At 46.9% G+C, this 25,036-nt stretch overlaps 2 protein-coding genes across 3 annotated transcripts in view; both read right to left on the reverse strand.

Moving 5' to 3' along the window:
- The window catches only part of PM20D1 (peptidase M20 domain containing 1), a 15,698-nt gene extending 14,948 nt beyond the window's left edge, over window positions 1–750 (reverse strand). Inside the window, exon 1 of the mRNA XM_019513741.1 lies at window positions 729–750. Within this exon, the coding sequence (XP_019369286.1) occupies window positions 729–750 (22 nt within the window). The remainder of the gene's footprint in view (window positions 1–728) is intronic.
- Window positions 751–2,038: 1,288 nt separating this feature from the next.
- The window catches only part of SLC26A9 (solute carrier family 26 member 9), a 38,908-nt gene continuing 15,910 nt past the window's right edge, over window positions 2,039–25,036 (reverse strand). For both annotated transcript variants that reach the window (XM_019514000.1, XM_019513999.1), the window contains exons 6-21: window positions 24,395–24,559; window positions 23,764–23,916; window positions 23,272–23,354; window positions 21,473–21,620; window positions 19,716–19,829; window positions 17,660–17,737; window positions 16,579–16,674; window positions 14,222–14,328; window positions 13,552–13,621; window positions 13,005–13,097; window positions 11,900–12,016; window positions 8,875–9,192; window positions 8,635–8,689; window positions 7,165–7,310; window positions 5,165–5,242; window positions 2,039–4,131 (exon numbers count right to left, since the gene is read on the reverse strand). In XM_019514000.1, the coding sequence (XP_019369545.1) occupies window positions 4,084–4,131; window positions 5,165–5,242; window positions 7,165–7,310; window positions 8,635–8,689; window positions 8,875–9,192; window positions 11,900–12,016; window positions 13,005–13,097; window positions 13,552–13,621; window positions 14,222–14,328; window positions 16,579–16,674; window positions 17,660–17,737; window positions 19,716–19,829; window positions 21,473–21,620; window positions 23,272–23,354; window positions 23,764–23,916; window positions 24,395–24,559 (1,869 nt within the window). In that variant the 3' untranslated portion in view covers window positions 2,039–4,083. The remainder of the gene's footprint in view (window positions 4,132–5,164; window positions 5,243–7,164; window positions 7,311–8,634; window positions 8,690–8,874; window positions 9,193–11,899; window positions 12,017–13,004; window positions 13,098–13,551; window positions 13,622–14,221; window positions 14,329–16,578; window positions 16,675–17,659; window positions 17,738–19,715; window positions 19,830–21,472; window positions 21,621–23,271; window positions 23,355–23,763; window positions 23,917–24,394; window positions 24,560–25,036) is intronic.

Below are 25,036 nucleotides of genomic sequence, written 5' to 3' on the forward strand. Positions count from 1 at the left end.
GCCGCCGCCGGCGCCCGCCAGCCCATCGCACCCGGCTCTGACGGCGCTCGCCCCGCTCTGCCCCCGCGCCCGCCAATCACCGCCGCGCCCCGCGGAGGGCTAGCCAATTGGAGCCCCGCCCCGCCCCGCCTTCGCCGCAAGGCCTGCTGGGAGCTGTAGTCGCCGGAGGGCGCCTGGGTTGTTTCCCCTCAGCGGCCGGCGCGGGCAGGGTCCTCCCGCCACGTGCTGGCAACGCCCCGCACTGCTAGAGAGGGAGATGTGTGTATATCTTCCTCTGTATAGATAATATAGTTAGGTATCTATAGGTATAGCTATTTCTCTCTCTATATATGGGTCTGTATATATACATATAGAGATCTATGCACACACCTTGGCTCGTCCATAAGGTGAACCTCTGCCTCGCCTGCCCCGTCCCACTAGACTTCAGGGGGACATGCCTCAGTCCCCGCAGGAGAGAGGAGGAGAGCTAGCCCTTCTTTGTGGGCTCTTTAGGATCGAAAAAAGGAGGGGAACGAACCCCCATCTTCCATGAAGGATAGAGAGCTGGTTGTGCAGCGGGGGCAGGCTGAGAAGCCTGCTCGGGGCAATATCGCTGGTGAGTTTCAGGGCCCAAAACAAAGGTCTCTGGACACGGAGCATTTTCTGAGTATCTCAGGTTCCCTCATCAAGAAACCCTGGGAAGCGTAGGCACCCTGACCGTTCATTTTTGCAGGGGGGGGCCCACCCACAGGTGATGGAAAGTTTACACATTTCGCATGACAGCCCTCTTCCCGAGCAGGGCCCCCATGGACTCAGCACCTCCCGCAGGAACAAAGCCCGCTTTTTTGGGCACCTTCGAAAGAGAAATGCAGGCTGCGCCAGGCTGCTGTTTGGTGACCGTCACCTTTGAAACTAGAGCCCTGGGAGTCACGGGCTTCATGCAGCTAACACTCAAGCCCAAATTGGGACTACAGCTGGGCTTTGAAAAACCACCATCTTCCCGTTCCGGAGGGCTGCGTTTATCACCAGAATCAATCCTGACCCACAGGAGAGGAGGCAAGTATCCTTTTACAAGGGTCTTCAAGGTAGCAGAGCGTGTAGTTGTTGCTGTTTTCATGCCATCCTTCACATCCCATCCCAACTTGCTTTTGGGAACAGTGAGGGGAAACCATGCCTCTTTTGCACGTGGAACTATCGTTCTGATGCTTTCTGGGTTTGAATGGAGGTTTGGGTGTCAGGCCTGCACGAGTATGCAGTGAATTTATTTTTCCTCTTTGAGGGTTTTTTTTTTTTTAATCATTCAGTAAGAGGAATATGCAGGGATCAGAGCAATACCATGAGTAATTATGGTGCATTAGCTTCAAGGATAATTTGAGAGAATTAATTTTCTGATCCTAGGTTTTAGAACACAAGACCATCTCAGAGAAAGCCTAAGATCAGAATAAAAAAGTCCATGTCTTAGCATGTCCTTCTATTGCCTAGAGCAGGGTGGGCAAAATGTGGCCTGCGGGGTGGATGCGGCCTGCCAGGCCGTCCTGTCTGGCTCACAGAGTCCCTAAAAAATTAAAAAAATTAATATTTAATCTGCCCCTGAATGCCTGTCATGCAGCCCTCAGTGGCTTGCCAAAACTCAGTAAGCGGCCCTCCGCCAGAAATAATTGCCCGCCCCTGGCCTAGAGGCAACGAACCTCCATTTTTTGTGATTTTTCTCATACATCGTGTTATCCGAGACAGAGGTAGAGTAGTGGCGATTTAACTAACGAGGGGTCATGCTGAACAAAACAGAGGCAGGACTTATGTTATTACTGACAATGTTTGCTAAGCTTTGATGGTACATGCAGCTCTACTTCTATGACCAGTGAGGCATCTGGGAGCCACAGTGAAGCTCCATTTTCTTTCCCTGGTAATACCTCCAAAAGCCTTCTATCAGAGCAGTTTAAAGAACACCTTATAAGTTAGACAGACACCTTCAATAACCGTATTATTAAAACACCAAAATTGTTTACCTTGCTCTTAACACTTTGATTCTTAAAATAGAAGTAACTTTTTCAAAATCTAGTTTGTTTTTCATTAGTAAGGCCATTGTTTATTTTTGCATTCATGGAATGAAACACAGACTAGTCAAGTTTTATTTTTTGTTTGTAGTCAGGTTCACCTTCAGGTCTTCCTACTTTATCCCAATACTGGAAACACTTCAAGGTAAAGTTTAAAATCCTAGCCGAAAAACAAACAAACCTGTTTTTTCATTGCAGTTAAAAAAAAAAAAAAAATCACAGGGAATTATTTCTGCAAACTTAATTTTGTCAAACCTTGAATTTGGGGCCTAAATATATTTAATAAACATCCCTTTAACCCTCAGCTTGTTATATTTTTTCAGACTTCATATTCACTTTAAATATATCTAATCTTATTCCATGCTTCAGAGAATCAGCTTTGGGATGGAAAGGAGGCATTAGAAAGCTAAAATAGCAGAGAGTCATTAGCATCACCCATACTTTTTTATGTATAAAAGTAGTTAGGGTTTAAAAAAATTAAAAAGATCTCATCTGTCTGTCCCCAGGTTGTTGAGTCAGGCTTGCCTGCCCAAGAGGTAGATGGTCCTGGTAGCATCAGGCTATGGAGAATTTTAATTAAAATTTTCTAGCATGCGATAGGTGGCAGCTGCTTGTAAGGGACCAGGCACTTAAACCAGCAGATGAGCATTCTCTTGTTTTTTAGGTGATCACATGAGATCCCACATGAGTTTAAGCCCAAAGAAGTTAGCTGTAAGATCTCAAGAACTGCTGACTGACTGCAGACACAAAACTTCACAGATTTCATAGACAGAGCTGGAAGGGACCTCGTAAGATCGTCAGGTCCAGCCCCCTGCCCAAGGGGCAGGAAGTCAGAAAACTTGCTCATGCTCTAACTATATTGATCTTGTGGAATAGCATCTTTTTAAAATTGTTGGATGTATGCATTATACTGAAGAGTCTCTTCTTCTCCTACAGTCCTGAACTTATTAGGGATGAGCAGACTAGTTTGGAAAAACTTATTGCCCTGAACCACTTGTCCAAGTCTCAAACTGACCCCCAACTGAACCTGTAAGCAGTAACCCATTATCAAAAGCAGGAAGAGGAAGCCTCAAAATATCATAGGAATAAATGCTGTCATGATATCCCTGGACTAATGGCCTGATCAAAGGCCTGCTGCAGTCCTTGGAAAGGTTCCCATTGACTTAAGTGAACTTTAACTTTGCAGGTGTTTCAAATAAACTTTATTTAAAACACCCAGACTATTGGGAAGGCCAACATGTGCATGGAAGTCCCCCAACAGCAAGGAGCTCTTGGTCATGGGAACCAACCGAGGCCAAAGAAAAACTCTCCTATAATCCAGAAAGCGGCACTGCTGATATGCAGTGGTACCACAGATTTCAGAGGAGCAGAAATTCAGAGCACTGGCATGTGCAGTCATGGAGAGCTCAGGGGAGAAGGGCAATACAGAGAATGCAGAGGTGGTTCTAGGCAGCAGTCCCAGGAAATTCAGGGTTTTACACTCAGGGTGCAGAATGCAAAGTTCACATTTAACACATCTGTGTCCTGCAAGCCTACATCACTTCCCCTTGTGAGGGCTATTTTTGTTTATGAATCAAAGCCAGGAATGGCCTGTGATATTTCCTTATGCTTCACTTGATCAGAAAAAGCAAAATAGACTGTGATTCCTGGGTTACACAGTCCACATGCTGGGGGGGGTGGTGTTCTGGTGGAAGAGGGTTGGCAATGGTGACTAATAATAATCCTGTACATTAAGGCACCTGCCATTAAATGAATGTCCTTCTCTTCTGTGCCTAGTTGAATGTTATTTCCTGAGTTCCTGCTTCTGCTGTATTATGTCACCTGCTCCAAGAGTCCTTTGCTCCAAGTTCCAGAAGAAGAGAACAAAGGAGAGATGTTGGTACAGGAGGAATGATGGCCCCTCATTCTGCAAAGTCATTACTATCCCTGGGCAAGAGCACATAAAAGCTGCTCTTCTTACAACATAGACTGCAGAAGCTTCTTCCTAAAGGGGTGTGTAATAGGAAACAGTTCTGAAGGATTTGTTGGCACAGTTATCTTCCCCACGTGCTCACAGAGCCGTCTGGGCATCTGAATGGAACATACTTCCAAACATCTCCTGTAGGGAAGCAACAAGACAGATTGATTAGAACGCATATTGGCACAGCAGTAACAAGTGGAAAAATCTGGCAAAGTGGTTCACATAAGACGGTATCTGGCCTCACACAGGCACTCCACCTTGTTAAGAGGCTGAAAGCATCTCCCTCCACAGACTGTCTTTCATGGTTTGGACCCTCAGCTGGTACAAAGAAAGGACTTCATTTCTGCCGAAGCCAGCAAAGCTGCATTGATCTGACTTGCATGTGAGCATGAGGGGCTGACCCAAGAGCTAGTGATGGCATTTGGTTCAGGCCCAATCTCCAGATGCACCAGACTCTGGAGACCTTCATGTCTGAATTTGGACCTGAGCTGCATGGTACAGGCCCACTTCCTGTATGAACAAATAGCGTAATGCAATAGCCTGGCTGCCCACCTACTCAGGTGTCCTGTGACAACAGCCAGGACTGGGTGTTTCCAAGGAAGGTATGACCCATTTAATCCCACAGTGTGCAATACCCATTTTGGGGCTGGGACAGGGAGGGCATTTCTACTTCTGTACTTAAGAATGAAGCTTAATAGCCTCTTTTCTGTGCATGGATTAATAAAGACAGCAGACACAGAAGCATGGGATGGGGGAGCCTCGCTTCAGAGGACAGAAAGTCTTATGGCAGGAGACACTTGCTGCCATAGGCTGTTTCTGTGTGGTCTATGCTGTGCCCAGAGTCACAGTCTGTCAAATAAGGCTAACATTCCCTTCTCATGCATTTTGCCAGTTTTATCTATGTACCAGTAGGTTTTAAGCTTCATGGGGTAGGGGCTTACCATAGTGAATTGGGATTACGTATTTCTACCACAACACAGATACCAAGAATCTACACCACATTCCAAAGGCTATTCCTGCAAAAAACTTCTAGAACTAGGTCTTCCCAGTCCCCTAGGTGTTTGCTAGGTCATAGCATTTAGCACACCTGGTCTAATCTACCCTTGCCAGGATTTAGGATTGCCGCTTTATTTCTACAAGGGAGTAACTGTCCCCTGCTCCTGTTACTCACTTCCTCCAAGTTCTTGAATTCTGCACTGCTTTCATCTGCAGACTCATCATAGATAGAGAGTTCTGTCTGAATCGGCCTCTGCAAGAAATCAACCATCAGTGATTAGCGGATGCAGGGCTACAAGGAAGGAAAATGCAACTCACCTGAGTTTCAGACCTATAAAGGTGTCCTTTACGGTTTGGGAATAGAGTCACATTTGACCGCGTTATTATCAGGTGTAGGCCTGAATTAAAACAAACACCACATCCAAACACCAGTGAAGGGGATATAGAAAACAACTGTGCAGTAATAATTGGTCTGGTTTTTATTTGTCCTAAAGCCAATTTACGCTCTCCTTGGAATTATAAAGGACATTTACACTGACTTTATGCCCACATCAGTCAGCCAAAGGGGTATCAAGGGACACTAGTATAAAGCAGAATCTGGTCCATTGTCTTCTGGACAGTTTCCTTTTGATTAAAGCCATGTTCACTCCAGGGTGAAACTGTATTTTCCAAATTCAAGGGCTCAACCCAGGGCCCACCCTGATTACCAGCGTTCCTGTAAAAATCCTCCTCCCAGTCAGCCACCAGCACCAAACAAAATCCTTCTTGGCACAGTTAAAAGCCAGTAGTTTCCTTGTCCCACATCTCCTTTGAAGGTAGCAAGTTTCACCTTCAGCAAATCTCCCAAAGACAAATAGATTTTGTGCAGCAGCGATAAGGTAGGTCCTCCACAGCATCAGCTCAAGGCTGGGGCTGCAGAGGCCTTATCGATCCTAACAATGTAAATAGCGGTTGGGAGCAGTGCATTGCCAAATGCAGCTGGGTACAGTGTGAGTTGGAGAAAGGTCAGAACCTTGGGGCCCTGTTTTTAGGGAGATGAGAGGTTAAGCTGTGAGATCAGTATCAGCAGCGATCATCTAAAGCTGCACATGCCTGTCTGTCTGTCTCAGTTCATAGACTGAGGCCAGCACTGTGACAACTGATTGTTTCCCTTCCTCTGGAAGAAGTGCAGAATAGCTCAGGGTGGTATGGCTATGTGAATGTGGGGAGGTGAACTAGGGGGCAAATGGATAATGTCTGTGTTCTGTCTAACCTTGCAGTTAAATGCAAGGTATTCTGTTCCCTTTCAGCAAGGGATTCTCTGCCTTACACTCAATGCAAGGGAAGAGCCTACACACGGAGGGTTACAATGCTGTATCTGACGTGCAGCAAGGTCACACCCCAGAACCTCTCACAGTAACCTGCTCAGGGAGGCGTACCCTCCTCGTCCAACTAGGAGTGCCGTTTCATCCACTCCTACCCAACACTCCTGCTGAGGTTGAAATATATGGGGAGACAGGGCACAGAGGGAAGCAGGATTTTAGTAACCCATCTTCCCTGCCTGAGTTGTGCGCACACATGCAGTGGTAATACAGGCAATTTTAACTTGTTGTCATGCGATAATGTGGTCACATGGCCATTGTTTCTATCTGAGTTTCTATGCAATTACCAGCCAATGTCTTAATAAATAACCTGTGTCACCGCTGTATTTACAACATGTGCCACATAGCTGCCCGTGCCTTTTCTTCCCTCTCACCAGGCCAAGCACTAGTGCATAGTGGAGCTAGTCAAGTGGAGACAGACATGTTCTGCCTCTAGTTTCTATGGGCTGAATTCTGCCCTTGTTTGTTTCTGTTCATCCCAATTCCTTTCCAGTTATAGAGTTTGTGTTATACAGTTATTTAGTTACCCAGTTATACAGTTTCACTCCCAGTTATACCTGTATGACCCTCTTGACTCCATCAGGCTTTGCCAATTATCCTTTTTTGAGTCTGGATGATACATTTTAATGTCTACCACTTAAGATAATCAATTAATTCCATCAGGTACAGCAGCAGAAGGCTGTTATCGTCCCCTGTGACTCAGCTGCTAGAGAAAGACTTGCAGCTCCCACTGATGCAACGGGTTATGCTTGCATGGGTGTAACTAAGTACAGAATGCAGCCCTACAACTCTGCAGTCTCCAGGTGGCTAGTACCTCTTCTAAGATGGGAAGATGGACGACTCCTTTCATGTTGGCCAGTGCAAATAAAACAGCATCATGGATGGTCAAGAAGATGTGACTGCGGTCTAGGCCTCCTTCTTCAAAGACTCCACCTGTGCTAATGTCATCAAATACCTGAGCTGAAGAAGGGAAAAATATATGAGGGAGGAAGGTGCCACAGAAGGAGCCACTTGAAAGGGAACACAGCAGATGCTAATTTCTTGAACTGTAGCACCCTTTTATGGATAGAGGCCTCAGAGAATGAAAATGGTCCAAAGCAATGGGAACACAACACACTCCTGTGGAGTGCTAGCAAGTAGTTCATGCATCACCAAGATCCCATTCTTGTCGATGCACTTGCGTGGGTGTAAATGAAGGGAAGAACTTTTTTCTCTCTGCTGTGGTTGATTTCTGGGCTCAGGTTTGAAATAAAGTAGCTTAAAGGTCCAAGCAAGAGAAAAGGGAACTGCACTGGCATTTCTAGGAAGTTTTCAGGAGTATGTGGGAGAAAATGCAGGAGAAGGGTCTGAGTTTCCATTATCCTGGAGTAAAAGAAGAGGAGTAGTATTTTGCAAGTGTGGCAGATCATAAGTGCAATGGCATAAAAATGGCCAGGGAACTTAAGAGCAAAGAAAGTAGAGACAGAGTTTTGTTATTGCTATTGGTATAGCTATTATTTTGGGTGCAAACTGTAAGCTACTACAGCCGTATCACCCCCCTAATAAGATCTTTGTTTTAGAAGTACTGACAGTAGCCTTGCCCCCTTAGCTTTTCCATGTCCTCGTTCTAATTTGCTCCATAACATCAATCATACATTACTACAGACAACAATGGAGCCCAGGCAATTCGAAGTGTAAACCTGTCCCGTTGTGGGCAGATAAACTTGCACATTTATAACCATAGGCCACAGCTGATGAGAACACAACTGGCTTTGAAATAAATGTTTTCAAGCAGAAAAAAACCCCAGCACAAACCTCAGACACAACCTAAATCCCTTCTTTTCATTTTGGCTCTGTGTAGTAAAAAGGATCTGTAAACTCTTTCTTCCTGCGACAAATAGGCTTTGTTCTCCATAGCCCTGTGCTATGAAAATAGTAAGCATGGAGCAGCATGTGATGGAAACCCCATGACTTAAGAAGTCTGATCCTTGCATAGGGGGTCTGATAGTAACATGGGTGGAGGGATATACCACAGGAAACATTCCTCTAATCACAGGAGAAGAGCTAATTGAAGAGAGAATTTTCCATCCCCTATTTATTTGATTCTCTGCAGTCTCTCTCCATCCTTTCCCCTGATCTTAATATTTGACTTCATTGCGAAGCACACGATCAGAGCCTTTGCAAAGGCTGGCCCTGTTGGCAGTTAGTGCAGGTCACAAAAATGGAAAAAAGAAATCATCACTGTGCCCATCTCTCAGACGTTGCAGGAAGCCCATAAGGAAATGTATTATGCTTGGATTCTTACCATGGACATTTGCCAAGAAAACTTTAATCCCAATCTTCTGATAGCTGGAGCACAGCTGGATGTGGAGACAAAAAGAGAGGATTAATAAGGATGATTATACATTGGGCTTCTGCAGGACTTTTTATCTATGGCTCTGCAAGTTCCCAGGAGTTGTGAATGAATAATGTCCTGCAGGCTCCAGTGAGGAAGGTAGATATCTCCACCCCCACTGCAGAGGAAATGTAGGTACTGAGAACTAACCTTCCCCAGAGCTTTTGTCCCCATCAGGTCTACAAAACACACTCCACTCATATCTAGAATAATGGTGTGGAAGCTGACGTAGGGTGGTGCTGTGGTCATGGGGTCCACAGTTGGCGCAGGGATAACGCTGCAGGTACTACTCCGAAGGCTAGAGGTGCTGCCCAGCTCGCTCGAAGCATTCACTTGCCCAGCGTGGTTGGCAGGGGGGCGGAACGTAATGTAGGAGACACTGGTGCCGTTGGCAGCCGTCTGGTTGTTGTTGGTGTCCGTTGGGGATGTGCTTTCAAAATCTTTCTGGAGCTCTTGCAAAGACAGGGTCTGCAGCAAGGCAAAGGCACAAGATCATCTCTCCTGCCTGGAGCTTGCCAGACACAAATACTCCTCCTGAACTTGGAGCATGGCTTTCAGGGCAGTAGGCTGGGCTCCAAGACCCTGTCACAGTCATGTACCTATGGCATCTCAACACCAGCAAATCCCAAGAGAGAGATTCTTAACTGGTGCAAATCAGCATAATTTCCTTGAAGGAAATGCAGCTGCTCAGATTCATGGCAGCTGAAATTTTCTCCCCATTGCAGTTTGCAACAGGATGGATATATTTTGGGTTGCTGCCAGGTGAAGTTGGAGAGAGGCTCGCACTCACTAGGTATGCTCCATCTCGGTCAGTTTGGCTGCATTAATGGACCCTTCTCCTTGGGCTGGACTCTTGGGACATGCCCACCCTTCTTCCAGTAGTTGACACAATCCCAATTTTTAGCAAAATATTTACTCGGTGGGTGTGTCTACACATGCCCCTGACTATGCAGTAGGTACTGCGCAGTCCTGGTGGCACATGGGTCATTATTTACTCTATTGCGCAGCAGTAGTGGCATCATGGTTAGTGCCCACCAATGCTACGTCACCACAGTGATAAGCTATGTCGCTGTAGCTCGTTGCTACGGCAACTCAGTATCTCACGTAGATGTGCCTTGTTTCTATTTTGCTTCTTCCACCGCTTTCCTGCTCCACTGACTCCAATGCAGTTCCTAGTTCCTTCCAAGAAGTTGCCCCTATATTTGGCAGAAGTAAGGCCTCAGCTATGGCAGATGAGCAATAGGTGCTGGTGAGGTCATTTTGAGGGTTCAGGTCAAGACTAGCTAAATTAATAAGCCTGGGAAGATTAAGATCAAGATCCCTAGTCTAACCTCCCACATAACGCAGGCCAGGGAGCTTCACGCAAGGATTCCTGCATTCATATTTATTTAAATGACTGAGCTAGAACAAGAAAACAATTTTAGAAAAACATCCATCCATCCCTCCCTCCTACTTCCAATACTTTATCAGGCCAAATTCCTCCTGGAACACTATCGAATATTAACGGAGGTGCAGCAGGGGTACTAGGCCTGTTTTTTTATTTTTTCTGAAGTACGGAAGATCAGCTAGTTTGTCAAAGACCATCAGCATTTCAAGTTGACAGCTTCACAATAAAAAGCGTAGTCAGAAGTAGCCCAGGGCACCTCCTTCAAAATGGCATTGATCAGCAAAATCAAAATAACCCAAAATCAAAGTGACCCAAGAAAAGGAAAAAAGAAGAATAATTATAAAAGAGGAATAATCCTTAAAAAAAAAAAAAAATAATAATAATAATAATAATCCAGCAGTAATTGCAGTATAAAGCCTGGCATGCTGTCCTTGTTGTTGATGATAATTTGCTAGAAGAGATACAAACTGGAAAAGGTATAACTAAACTGGCAACAATATACTGAGGCTCGTAAGAGTGCGTTGTAGAATTAACTAATCACCTGCTATGCTGGACCACTTGCCTGTAGTTATCCCAGAGTCCTGTACTGTACAGTGCTGCAGTAGGAGATACTGGCAGCATGATTTAACCAGGTTGTCTGAAGAGCAGCAACAAGCCAGTTGCTCTGTTTGTGCTTGAACTAGCTACCCTGCAGGTTTCTTTAACTGTTCTGGAGATGTGCCAGCTGCACATAAATTACATTTAGATTTTTTTTCCCCTTACAGTGGCATCTTAGTATAGAAGAATTCCAGCTGGAGATGATATACTGTTTTTTTTATCTGATCAAATTAAAAACAATTAATTCCTTTTAAGCATAGGATTTATATTGCTGTTTTAAATTACCGTACTTCTGGTATAACCCCAGCATTATTTAAAAGCGTTTTGGCTCTGAGGAGCAAGCAGATCCTGACTGTCAAAATAATATTGCCAACCTTTCTTTACCCATCAGCCTCATTTATTTTTCCATTTTGATTTGGTTATTATAAGCCAGAACAGAATTTGTAAAGCCCCCTTGGTACAAATCATGACAAGGTCTAGAGAGCCAGAGGTGTATCTTGCTGTGTTTACTTACATATATAAGGTTTAATGTCATATGGACAGAGGTGCTGGCATATGGCTTTACCTTGGAGGAACAATTGCTCAACTGTACAGTTTAGCTAGTGGTGGACAACCACTGAATTAACAACTCTTGTTTTCAGGGGAAGAAAAATACTGTGTGGCAAGGGAAATCACTCCAAACACAGAATAATACAGGATTGCTGTCTTGCCTGGGTTTTGCTTCATCTCTAAACAACCTGTGATGGTAAGTGGCAAGATACTGTAATTGAAATAAGTAATGATATCTTCAAATGTATTTGGTGCAAAACCAAGGGATTTTAGTAATCCCTTCATCAAATTATTCCAATGAATCAGGTTATATTAATGAAACATTTCATCTGCAATAAATTTGACATTTGTTAAATAATGCATATATTTAATGAACTCATTAAAAACAACAGCAGCAGCAGCAGCAGCAACAGTAATAAAAATAGGCAAACTTGCTGCTGTGCACAATCAGTACTTGTGACCATGAAATTCATGCACTTCCCCAAATTTCCTAAATTGTGTTTGTGGTTTCTTATTTTAATACCAGTCAGTTCAATTATCACACTTCTCTATTTCTTATAACTTTCTCTTGTGATCTCATGATCAGTGGCACCCAGAAGAGGTTAGACACCCAGACATGTGGCTATAGAAAGGATATATTACCTTGTTCTTCTTGTATAAGAATTTCTGTAGCTTTGTTGGCTGGTGTACGGTTGCCTTCTCCTGCTGTTTCACATATTTCTTTCTGGCTAAGTACACTTTTCCAGGATCCACCCCTGTCTGTGGAGAAGAGGAGACAGTTAGTCAGGTTTACGTGTGGGGATTAGCTGTGGAAGACCTGAATGCAAGAGCCTCATGCCTATATGCAAGTGGCATAAAGGGACGTAGTCACCACTCAGGCCAGCTCATGGTCCAGCCCAGGCTGCTGCTAAGTGCCCATAGCCATGTCTAGTTGCTGTCTTGTTCAAAGAGGACTTTGGAGAGCTTAGGCAGAAAAAAAACCCCAAAACATTTTGTAGAAGGTCAGACTCTGAGAGCAGGATGCCTAGAGGCTTCTGGTCTGTCTTGACTTTGGCCCCACTCTAGCTGCTTCCCTTTCAGCAGCCTGCCTAGAGCTTGGAAGGAGCAGCGTGGGGGCTGGAGTGCTGGCTGTATTGTGGCACCTCCACCACTAGTTTCTACCAAAAGCCAGTTCAGTTCCATGAGCACAGAGCGTTCTCCTGTTATTTTTCTGCACGTGACCATGAAGTGTGGCAGGATTACATTGCATCCAGCACTTTCACCTGTGCCTGGGTGAGGTGAGCAAGGGTCCCCTGTTGGCAGCTCCTCTTACAAGACAGCATACCAGTTCAGGCAGGGAGGAGGGACCTGCAGAAATTCTTCTGGCAGTAGAGATGCTAGCCAGGATTTAGGCTTATTTCCTAGCTAAGGCCAGTGATTCTCCTTACTGGGTGCAGCTACATGAGACTCTACTGCACAGTAGCGTTGGTGGGCACTAACCATGATGCAGTGCTACTGCACAGTAGAGTCTGAAAAACAGCCATGCGGGGATAGTACTGCACAGTAATGCTGGTTACTGCGCAGTCTGCTGCTCACGTAGACATGGGCACTGAGTGTCATGAGAATAAATGTTTCTACTCTCCAAAACTTAACATGCCTTCCCCATATGTTTCCTTAGGGCAGTAAGGCATCAGAGGCTGAGCGCCACTGGCTTTGGAATAAGGCAGTAGCTTTTGTTTGTAGCAGATGTTGAATGAAGATTTCTTACCTTTGCTATAACCTTCTCCCTAAATATCTCTGAGTTGGCAAAGTACAGTGGGGAGCAGTAGGTCACGATTTTTATCCCATCAAGTTCATGGACCTGCAACAGACATCTGAGTTCAGACTGTGTGTAAGAGGCTCTTGCCTGGCTCTGGGGGTTGTTATTTTTTTGCAACTGGAGTCAACAGATGGGTGAACAGGTCTGTGGATAAAGCCTCGGATCATTTTCAGTGGATCTGTATCTATGAGGAGTACAACTGCTTGCTCTCTCTGTTTAATATGCAACAACAGTAGTAATGACATCAACACCATATTGACCTCTTGGGTGAGGCAGAAGGATTTAAAACAGGGCGGATAGTTGAGGATTATGAAAGCCTCCACTGCAAGGATCAGACCTCCTACTATGACTTCTGAAAATAACAAGCCAATAACAACCCCACTGAGCTAAACCAGGTGAGAAAGTAACACAGATATTCAGCTCCTTATTACACCGGTCACAAGGGAATTGGGAACAAGGTAGTTTTCTCTTAGAGCCTTTTAACTTCCACACTTACCTTGTTGAAGGCTTTGGGGTTCTTATATATGTCAGTGGAGGTTACCTGACCCAGGGCAGAACCGTTACGACTAGAGGAAAAAAAAAAACACAACACATATTAAATGTTGAACAGTGCTAAAAATACAGCTATGCCTGGTTCTGGATACTTTGGTGATTGTGTATTTGTATTACAGTCCTGGGACCCTTCAGCCAAAAATCTGGGCCCTTTGCTGATGGATACTAATGAAAGAGAATTCGTTCTGCAGCCAAAATTCATCCTCGCACCCGAGGCCTATGCCAAGAGTTTTAAGTAGCATATAAGCCTGGCGTCAGTCCCTGCCCAGTGATGGATGCCACTCTGAGGAGTGATTCCATAGGGAAGGATTTGTGGAGATATTTTCTTGGCGGGGCAAATACCTGCAGCATTATACCTGCTCTGGAATATGCACGGGGTAACTCTGTGGACAGGAGTGGGACGCCAGGCAGTAATTAATGACTGATGTTCCTGTTTGTGCATTCCAGCAGAAGGGGAGGACACCTGCGTTTCCCCTGCGGGCACCGTTTACACATTCCTTTGAAAATCTGGTCCAAAGGTCACTTATAAAAATAACCTGAAGTGTACTTAATAACTAGAAAATATTCTGGAACTGTGCAGTCACCCTGCAATGCAGATCCCAGGGAGCACTTACAACTGAGTGTGAAAAACCACCACTAGCACAGAGAATCCCACGCCAACAGCAACTCCGTAGGGCAGGCCCAGGATGAAGGCCGACAGGAAACTCACCATCCAGACCATCTGTGGAAGGACAAGTACATGGCAAGTCACTTCTCTGTGCGACATGCAGTGGGCTCTTTCATGAAGACTTACAGGGAGAGATGGGCCTGACAAAGTCCTGAATCCAAACAACACTAAGACTTGGAGACTAAAATGATGAGAAATAAGAGAACTGGTGACTCAGGCTCATTTTTAGTTGCGGTTTGCATTCTGGAAGACTGGAACTGTTCTCTTGCGAGTTCGTGGGATCCTGGGGCAGACACACTAGAAACTCAAGTTCCTCAGCTTCAGAATCATGTTGGTTCATTCAGTCTGAAACTTCCTGTTCTTGCTAGCACAGTTTTAAAGACTAGCCTTTTGACTAGTCAAGACAAGACCTTCATTTGAAGACCAGGGCCTTTGCTATTATATAAATATGCAGTGGCCCTCTTTGAAGGCCCCTACAGACAGTCAGCATATGGAAAATATCACCGCAGAGATCCAAACATATAACAAACGCAGAAGCATCATGACAGAATCCTCATCCCTACTAATAGGCCTGATTCTGATGACAGTCAAATGAAGGGGACTCCATTGACTTCAATAGCCAAGCATCAGATTTATGATGGTACAAGTGAATGGAGACTCAGCCAAATTCTTTCCTTTACTCAGAACCTCTACACCCCCCGCCTCCAAGGACTTTTCAGGCTACACTAAATCTATACGAAGATGTTGCAGCCAGCTCGGAGGTTAAGCATGACAGCTCCCTGACATCATCTGGCCATATGGCATCATCGTTGGAGGCTAGAAACGTTGTATCCAGTTGAAATTCCAGGAGCGATTTAGGTCAGCAATTAGCCTAATTGGAATTTGGCAAGGATAATAGGATCTACATCCGTGGTGTTATAAAAGGTGCAGGGTCATATTTCATGGCAAGAAGCATCTGGGACTTTGCTTTACTATCTCACAGGTGATACAGCTTGGATCTGTGCCTGTGAGATGGCTCTGAACTGCAAGGTGGGTCCAAATCCCTAAAGCTTTTCAGAGGGTCAGATGGATCCAAGTTTCAGGTCTCTCTTGACGAGAGGGAAAAAAAGTATTTGTAAATGGGGTGAGCCAACAGGACCTGGGTGAGTCTTGGCTACAGAAAGCAGCCAAGTGTAGGCTGAGCATCGTTAGGACGGTGGCCAAGCCCAGCCTTCTTTGAAATACTTTTCCTGGTCAAAACTAACTTTTAGGCTCTGCCTAAAAGCAGGTTTCAAAAGGGCCAGGATGAAAAAGTGTTTGTACTGCTAAAGCTTCTTGCTGTTTGAAATGAGCTCTACCAGCTGAAGGCAGGTTTCAGCAGAGCCATGCCTGCACAGTGCTTCAGGTGAGCTAACCAGCTGAGTGAACCATCCTAATGAGCTCGCCTGTAGTGTTTTGCTTCCAGATCCAGAGGCTGTGGGCCTCAAGCAGTGTGGTCTGCCTGAGGGAGCTCTCCGAGCCCAAGTCCTCTGTTAATGCGCTTTTGTTAGGTGCCATATTAAGCTATTCACCCCTGCTAAAACCATGACCCAGCTCCTCTCCAGCTCCCATTTACACTGTTTTAGGAAGCCTGCTGATGACTCAGGCCAGCCCTTTTGACCTTCTTGTTTGCCAATAAACTGTTCCTTTGGAATTCCACAGGTTACTGGCCCAGTTTATACACAGCCTGTCATCAATATGAGCCCTGTTCAAACAAGGTCTTTATGTCAGACATTTCCCAATTCCAGTCTCCCACACAGACCACCAGGGAGGGTCTGTGTCAACCAGTGCCTGGTATCCTTATCTTTCCTGAAGGACTCCCTTCCCCCTGGAGAGACACTCTTCAGTTTCAAGTCATTACTCCTAGATATTGAGTAGGGCTGCTTTGGCTAGTTCTGGGGAAACAGCCTCTAAACATTAATTGGCATTTAAACTGGAGGAGGCAGCGATAGTAGTTCCGGTGTCTGTGTTACCCAGACTGTGTGCGAAAAGGCTCAGCTAGAGCAGACACATTGGCCATTTTGCCTGTATTTGTGATCTTTAGGAAACACTGATCAGCAATACATCGCAGACATTGTGCTGGTGGAGCGAAACCCAGCCATTAGCGGGGGGTCAGAGTGACAGTGCCGCACCATGCAAGTCCTATTGCAGCCTTGGTTGGAGGGCTCAGTTCATGGCTAGGCCTCTGCTAGCCTTGCACCTCAAGTAGGGGTGAGGTTTTCTCCTACTGAAAAACTCAGGCCGACTCCCCAGCCCTGTGTGGGGCTCCTGTTGTGGAGGACTCACACAATCCAGCTTGCTTTTCTTCCACAGGTAGAAGGGATCCGCCAGCTGCTTGAGGGAGTTTTTCAGGTTCACCGCTATCAAGGCTCCAAGCACAGACTGCAAAGGAAGAGGACAGCAGCTCAGACCCAACCACAGGAAAAATGTAAGTGTTATGGCCCATCACCCAATAGAAAAAAGTGCTAGCCTGAATACAGTTTTGCCTTCTCTCAGGCCTGCAGCTGAGGTGCAGCGCTAGAGGTCAGCAGTGGCTGAAGCTCACCAACATCACTCTTGAACCCGAGGCACAAGTGAATGGGTTTTATTCTCCACTTCTGCCACAGGGGTAGCAGGAGATGGCATTTCCACACTTTGCTCCGCAGTGGTTTGGTTTATGTAGGCTTTGTGCAATATGCTGCCTGGGAAGGGGCCATCTTTTTGTTCTGTGTTTGTAGACCACCAGCATTTGGGGTGGGGGTGTGGCTGGTCCACGAATACAACTGATAGCTGAATGTGGCTGCTAGCTGGTTTGTAATAAGTGGAAACAGTTTGTCCAGCACTGGATAGTAGGCATCCCAAGGCAGGAAAAAAGGCAATTGGTCCAGTATTTCCTCTGGATTGGATTTAATATCATAAACTAGATTAGGCCCAGTGTCCTCATGAGGGATTCAGTGGTTTCATGGTATGACCCAGACCTTCTCTTTCATTGTTCCAGTCCCATCATTTCACTACTCCTGAATTTCAAGTTTCCACAAGCTTAAACAAATCTCAAAAAAATCCCCCCCAGGTCTGCTGGGTTTTTCCCCTAAATTTACCAGATCCTCTTGACACTTGTTCCAGGTTCACTCAGTAAAACTTTGAGGAAAACCTCCAGTACAAGATGCATTTCATGGGGGGTGTTTAATAGAACTGCATACAGCTGTGTGATAGCTCTTACCTTAATGCTCAGTCATAGTGAGCAGGAAGGCTTATGGGATTTGGCTAGAAACAGTTGATTTGGGAAATAAAGGATGCCAGAATAAGAGGCTTAGCTGTACCCCATTGTGTCCCACAGGGGTGAAAGGTTGTGTTCCCTGCCATAGCCCCTCAGGTCATGTGTACTTACCTTTGGAAGGGGATAGAGGTAAGTCCCCAAAGACAGCATGGTTACCATAACCACCAGTGCCACAAAGAAACTTGCCACCTGTGGACAGAAAAGGAGTCAGAGGGCATTCAGGTTCTCTGAACCTTGTCACCCCTTGAACTGAGGGCCAGGGGCAGCAACTACGTATCTAGTGGCTCCAGCAGGGGCCAGGGTTCTTGCCACTTCCTCTTCCTGTCCCTCCAAGTATTTGAGTGCTATGGCCTCTCCAAGCACTTGCCCACATGGTAGGTGTCCACCTACACTCAGCATCTGAGCAATAGTACATCTAAACGATAGGGAAGTCTCCTGGATTAGCAGCTCCAGAGACTGAGGCTCTTTCCTCAGCCTGTGCACCCACTGCAGTCCATGGGAGCTGTTGATCCCGGGGGCTTTCAAGCCTGTCAGGCCTTTGCCTTTAGGACCCCTTCCATAGCCTTTAGTGTTTTGTCCCTCTCTCATGCCCACCAACAGGACCCCCAGCCATGGTAGTGTATAACAGGGTGCCTTCTCATCAGGTCTTCAGCAGCTGTCCTGCTTCTGGGGTAACCACCCACTTCGCTCGCCTGCCATGCCTTGATGGAAAAAATATGAGACTTGTTCCTAAGGCTGGAGGCTACCCATTACTTGCCCTGCTGACAGGGGCTTAATACCTGCTCAGACTGCCCCTACACAGGTCCCATGCCTCACAGATGTTACTTCTCCAGCTTATGGCCATAGCAAACTGGGAACACAGTTATAGCTCTTTTCTACAGCCTCAGAGGGCCACTCACATGCTACCCCTCTCTCACCAGGATCTCACTCACTCCACTGGCTCTCAGCCAGCCTCTTTTATACTGCCCTTTCTCCGATGCCACACTCATGCCACCCAGCTTTGGGCTTAGCTCTCCTCGGTCAGCCCTGGCACAGTCTATTGGGCATCTCCCACTACCCTCACCCGAGTACTGACTGAGCAATTGTACAACTGTAGGCCTATTTGACTCCTAGCTCCTCACCAGGCCACTATGCCTCCACTAGGCCTCCTTGCTCACCCCACTCACAGGGGTGCTCTGTTCATCATTTCTCTCACACAGGGTCTCTCTACTCATTGCCCCTTTCACATGGGGTGTGGCTTACACCCCCAGGCTTTCCTCTGCCACCTGGGTGCAGCCCCAGGTCCCTCCTCCAGCCTGAGCTCTGCTTCAGGGTTCCTGAACCAAGCCCTGGGCTCCCCCTGCTTGCTAAAACACCACCAGGGATGTAGGACCAGGGTTAAGGCACCCCACCCTACCTTTCACCAGGGAAGTAGCTGGCTTGGCATTTCCTGGGGGCTCCCATGCCACTAGGAGCCCCACCAGACCACCCTTCCCCAACAGGGTGCAGTTTTACATCTTACCCAGGACAAGGGCTTACCTCCTCCCCATAGTCCCTGCCCTTGCCTCCCAACTCAAGCTGGAACAGCCTCTCAGCCTGATGTTTCCTCCTTCCTTTCTACAGCAAACTGAGCCCAGTTTATATCCCTGGGTCCAAAATGGCTGCACTCATCAGGCACCTCGCTGCTACCTGTTTTCTGCCCTTAAAGTGGCAGACACCAAATGTGCCTTGCCACATAATGCTTCTTGTAAGGTTAGTGCTTAACACTGGGAAAATAGTTTGAGCACCAACACATTCACCTCACCTAAAGGTCACCAGACAGTCATCAGACAGTAACATGATCCAGTGAGTGAGAGGCTCAGGCTGGATTCCAACTATCGATGCACAGAGCAACAGCTTTGCATATGCTACCTGTCCTATGAGCTATCAAGGTCCTTGGGAAAATACCAGGAACAAAGTTCACTCTGAGCTCCAGTGGTGTAAATCTGGAGTGACGTCATTCAAGCCAAATGAGGTAGTTTAGATTAGCTGCAGTGGAGTCAGGAAATCTGGCTCTGAGTCTCATCAGAGGATTGGCTCCAGTTATTTGCATTCAGGTAGCAGCCCTTACTGCCCTTCATGCAAACTGCTGCCACAGCAGCTATCATGGTGGGGCAGTCACAGTTACTAGCGAAGAGAAAGCATTCACCTGAGATTTTCCTCCAGCTCCATCCACAGCTAAGGTTACTGACAGAGCACAGCAGATCACATGGATTTTGAAAAAGGATCCAAAGAAGTTGCTGCAGCCCAGGGCAAGCATCTCCTGTGTAGATAAGGGGAATAGGCTTGTTCAGGAGGAACAAAACATCATCTTCTTGCCCTCTCAATCAGCTCCATCTGGCAGCACTTTTACAGGACAGGGAGAAATATGTCACACAGGGTTCCCTTCCACCTCTCATGTGGGTTGCATTCTCTCTGCAGAGATCTGCCACCCTGTCCCATTTCTGCCTTTTCCCCCAGGCTCTTCCCTGCCCCAGGATTGCTCCTGCCAATCCCAGGGTTATCCTGAATTTTCTGAGTCACCTCTTCCTGTGTATGGGAAAAGGGCAGATCAGGGGGATTTCTTTTGATCGGCATGCAAAGTGTTAATAAGGCTTTGTCTGCAGCAGGCAAGGAAAGGAAAACTGTGGCATGCCTGGCTGTTATTGAAAACCATCATTGTGCTTCTGAATACAAGGGAGGATCGTTTTTTGTCCTGCTTCCTGCAGTATCCAGGCAGTCTCCAAGGAATCCAGGACTCTCAGCTGGAGCAGCCACAGGCCTTCCCTCATTACATTCCAAAGAAATGAAAAAAACTTACTACATGAGTCTTAAGGGACAGAGCCCTGGCTCATGGAAGTAGAGGTAACTACTGACTTCTGTGGAGCCACATTGATTTTCACCTGCTGTGGGCATGGCCTTGAAGAGGCAATTCTAACATCAGAAAGGGTCCAGGAGTGCAAATGCGAAAGGTGTCCAGGAGCTGCTGATCCTGGCTCTGTTCTCATGATCCCTGATTATGCAGTGGTGCACTGCAGCTAACTTCAGTCTGACTGCCTGTGTACACCATCATATGTGAAAGCAGACTTGGTCTCAGTAACACTCCCATCATTCAAAGACTGGGTCATTTCTGGTTTACAGCAGTGTAGACCCTCACAGTGGTGGCCAAACTATGCTACATGTATGTGGAGAGAGAATCAAATGGGAAGCAACCATGTTAGAAAACCGGGGTTGGAATGTGGGAAAGGATGTAGACAGAAACCTAGCTTAACTGGAGCGTGGTTTATTCTGCCCACTCAATCCAGGTGAAACCCAGGTTTCATCTTTGATTTCTTTTCTCTGAACACACATCAGTTTCAATGAACTGAGGAACTAGCTATAACCTTGACTAGACTTTTCCCATTCCACAGGGAAGACATTATGACGCATAGGTCAGCATTTTCACCAGTTCCAATTGGCATGTGGGGCATGTCCACACTGCACAATTCAGCCCTGTGTAGACATACCTGAGCTAGGTTGGGTCCCAGACACAGCATAGCAGTATTAACCTGGTGCTGTGCCTGGGCTGAGGTACCCTGCAACTCAGCCATGAGTGAAACCAGAAAGAGTGAGGGAAAATTGGGGAGCGAGTGGGATGGTGGTGGAGGGGAAGTAAGACATGACAATCGAACCCACGACTCCTTCCAGTTCTGAATCATCTTCCTCTGGCACAGAAAAAAATCTACCTGCAGTAACAGTGCACTTAGCCCCACATTGATCAGCAACCCTACAATACATCATTATGTACGGAAAGAAACACACATATCTTAAACAAACAAACTAAATTTTATGGCTTCCAAGTTGTTAAATAAACTCCTGCTTTCACACCTGTTGCACTCAGCAGTCTAGAGGACGATGCCACGACTGTGACGCTTAAGTAAATGTTACCTGGTTGGGGTCCACGTTGTAGCCATGTTTGGTTCCCAGGGTCCGTCCCATAGCCAGGTTGATCACGTAGCCAACAATGGCGAGCGAGAAAGCCGTGCCGATCATATCCTTCCACTTGCTCACCAGAGGGAGCACTGGGGCTGGGAAGCTGCGTCGGAGGAACAGAGGAGAAAAGTAATCAGTACTCAGAGGTGTGGAGAGGGACCCAATAGTGTAGGATTTTGGCTAATCTATACAGGGGCCACTTCATCCATCTCTTAAGTACAGCCATCTCTGGGAGAAACACAGCAGCTGTTTAACAGTGCACAGCAACACTGTGGAGAAGAAGTGAAGAATGGCACATCTCATGGAAGCTGTGGGGGAATTAAAGTGGGTGAATTCCAACTGGGATTTGCAGGATGCTGGGGTTCTTGCAATAAAAGGCTGGAAGATCTTGAATGACCACAGAGTGATAATTTGTAATGGCAGCAGGGCTAGCTGACTTCTCAGACTGGTGTCTGGAGAGGGCCCAGTCTTCTCTGAGCACTTACAAAGCACCCAGCAATACTCCAGGAAAAGGATTTTTCCCCAGGCTTAGATTGCATGGTGAAAGGCATGGCATACGAACCAGTATGAAACAAATCAGCAGCTCAGAGCAGGAAATGTCTCTCCGCTGCTTTCCCTAAATTAGTCCATTAGGCCACCATGTCATTACAATGATGAAGCTGTTCAAACACAAGACTGCGGTGCACAGTGCTGTAATTACAAATCACCATTCCTGTGCTGACATAATAAACAGGGATATAGCCGTGTCTAGGAAGTAACTTAAAAAGCACTTGGAAACTTGTGGGCTCCGATACATGTGCAGGGAAGCTGCTGTGACACACTATAATTATAGTGCATCGGAGCATGCTCTGTTAATCGAGTTGGCTGAAGCACGGTAATTACCGCACTCCAGCAGACTTCAGCATCACGGGTATCAGCATCCCTGCACTGAAAAATGGCAGTGGGATTCTTTAAACTAAAGCTGGTCTGATGAGCTTTTGTTCAAAGCACCCCACTGCCATTTGTCAGCACGGGGACAATGATACACGTGACTCTCCGGGCGCTTTTAATTAGTGCAACTCTCTGAGCTGCACTAATTAAAGCCTCCCTCCTGCCTCCCAGATCACATCTATAAATGCTCTGCAAGTCTTCAGTTAACATGGGTACAAAGATTCTTTGCAGAGCTGTGCAAAGCCACAGGATTCCCACCATATGGGAAATCCCAAAACGTCAGGTTGGCAATGCTAGAGAGCTTTTGCTGGTGGCCTCGCTCCTTGGCTGGTGCTCGCGGGAGGGGGGGCCACTGGTGCTTCTGCCTGCCTCACTGCCTGTCGCCTAAACAGGGAGCATGGCCTGACATGGGGTGCACTCTTTGGTGAGTGAGATTGCACCCCCCCCCGCCCCGCCCCCTCAGCACGATCGGCTACAGGGGACCTGCCCTGGGTCACTGACTGGTGTCGGGGTGGGGACCATGCCTCCCCTGACTCAAGAGGCACCAGCTGCCCATGCCATGGGGGATCCCTGGAGGAGGGCACGAGGGTTAAGAGTTAACCAGGGGAAAAGTAGCAAAGTCGGTGGGGAGTGGCAGACAGGGGGAAACAAGTGGTAATGAAACACTGTCCCCCTTTCTGCATTCCCCATTGTGGGGGTCATTGTCCTTCACAGTCTGTCATTTTGGGACATGGGCATCTGTATCACAGGCTGTAGAGATGGAGCCCCAGCAGGAGTAGCACTGGTCCAGAGGGAAGGAGCCCTTTGCGAGTTCACATACTTACCCCATGCTAATCTTCCCAACTACTGGCATGTGGTATTTCTCAGGCATGCCCAAGCAGCCAGAGATTGCAGTGGCTACTATAACCTATAATGACAGAGAGAAAAGGAGAGAAGTAAATGGAAGGAGCGGGATCCATGGCCAGCACTATCTTCACCTAGCATTCCAGGTTGGCTATACCAGTGCTTACTGCAGTAGAGAACAAGATGCTTGAGGTCAAAGCCCATCCTGTCCTAAGTAGGAGAAAAGTCTCCTCTCTTCCATGTGAGTTGTGTCCTTTTATGCCAGGACTGAGTTTGCCTGGAGAGCTGCCCCTCTTCTGAGGCACTCAGGATATAACATCCTGCCTTACTAGGTATCAGTGTATGGGGGCACTAGAATCCAGCCTCTTTCGCTGCTTGCCTTGAAGATGCACCTTCCTGAGTAGGCTGGCAGGAGCTAAGGGGGTGATTTCCTTTCCTGGGAGCAAAGGATGAATGAAATTGGGATCACTTACTATGATGATCTCCATTGGGATAGGCACCCGGATCTTCTTCATGTACTTGAGGTTCAGCTCTTTCACAATAATCAGGAGCACAGCGCTGACCAAGGCATAGACCAAGGAGGCCACATTGGTCTTGGGGAGGTTCTTGCAAATATCGATAAAAGTCTAGAGGGGAGAGAGGAGAGAGCTGTCATTGAGGCGTAGAGAGGGGCCAGGGACCAGGCAGAGAACACCCTGCCAGATGCACCAATGTCCATAAAGAGCAGGCACCAAAGTGCCCAGTAGTAGAAGCATCAGCAGAAGGTGCAAGACATCCCAGGGATAGAATAAGCTGCCTGGTGAGAAGGTTTTATGGTCCCTAACTAATTAGAGATAGGTGCCTACCCCAGCACAGGAGGATTCATATTCCTTGTGAAATGGTCAACCCTCTTAAGTCTACAGTAACCTGTAATTCGGAGCTGTCAGCCAAGGGCTAAGTATGAATTATGTTTTTAAGCAGTGCATCCATAGCCCAAGTCCCCCTTGGTACAAGCAGAGGGAGCTGGGAGCAACACAGTCAGGTACGCACTCAGCCCTCTGCTTCTATCACCATTCAGTAGTGGTTTGCATAGAATTGGCAGCATGCCCCAGAGAGATGACTTACGTAGACAATAGCGAGGGGCCCGGTGTAAGCTGGGACCTTCAAGCCAAAGACGTACTTGAGCACGGAGATGAGGATCTGGAGCCCTGCTGCGGTCATGAAGCCCCTGATGAAAGATTCTGAGAGGTAGATGGCTACAAAGCCAAACTGCACAAAGCCCAGGCAAATCTAAGGATGGACAGACAGACAGGTCACTTTGAGGAGCCACTGGAAACAATCCATCCCCAAAGGGCATCTTTCAGTTTGTTCATGGAGAGATGCTTCATGTACCAGACTGGCTTCTCCAGTGTAGAGCACCTGGTTAGTGCTGTGTCATGGGTATAGCCTGGACACAGAGCAGGTGTAACTGGCCCATGGAGACTCAGCCCAGAAAGGAACAAAGAGCCCATGTGGAGGCTTCTCTCTGACCTCCACCCTCCTCCTGGGATAGGAAAGAACAAGGGAGTGCCTGGAATGCTGCTCTGTGCAATCCTTGGTTGTGACTTTGGTGCTTGGGCTTTTATGTAGCTCTCTGATTACTCAGACATACAAGTAGCTCTGCATAAAGGATCAGGGAAGTTTTGTGCCGCTGTGGACAACCCCATCCCCTGATCCTGGATCTGCACTGAGAATGGCTCAGCCAGTCACCCTCTGAATATGGGCAGG

The sequence above is a fragment of the Gavialis gangeticus genome, unplaced genomic scaffold (assembly GCF_001723915.1).
Source record: "Gavialis gangeticus isolate Ggan-Ray unplaced genomic scaffold, GavGan_comp1, whole genome shotgun sequence".
Lineage (NCBI taxonomy): Eukaryota > Metazoa > Chordata > Crocodylia > Gavialidae > Gavialis > Gavialis gangeticus.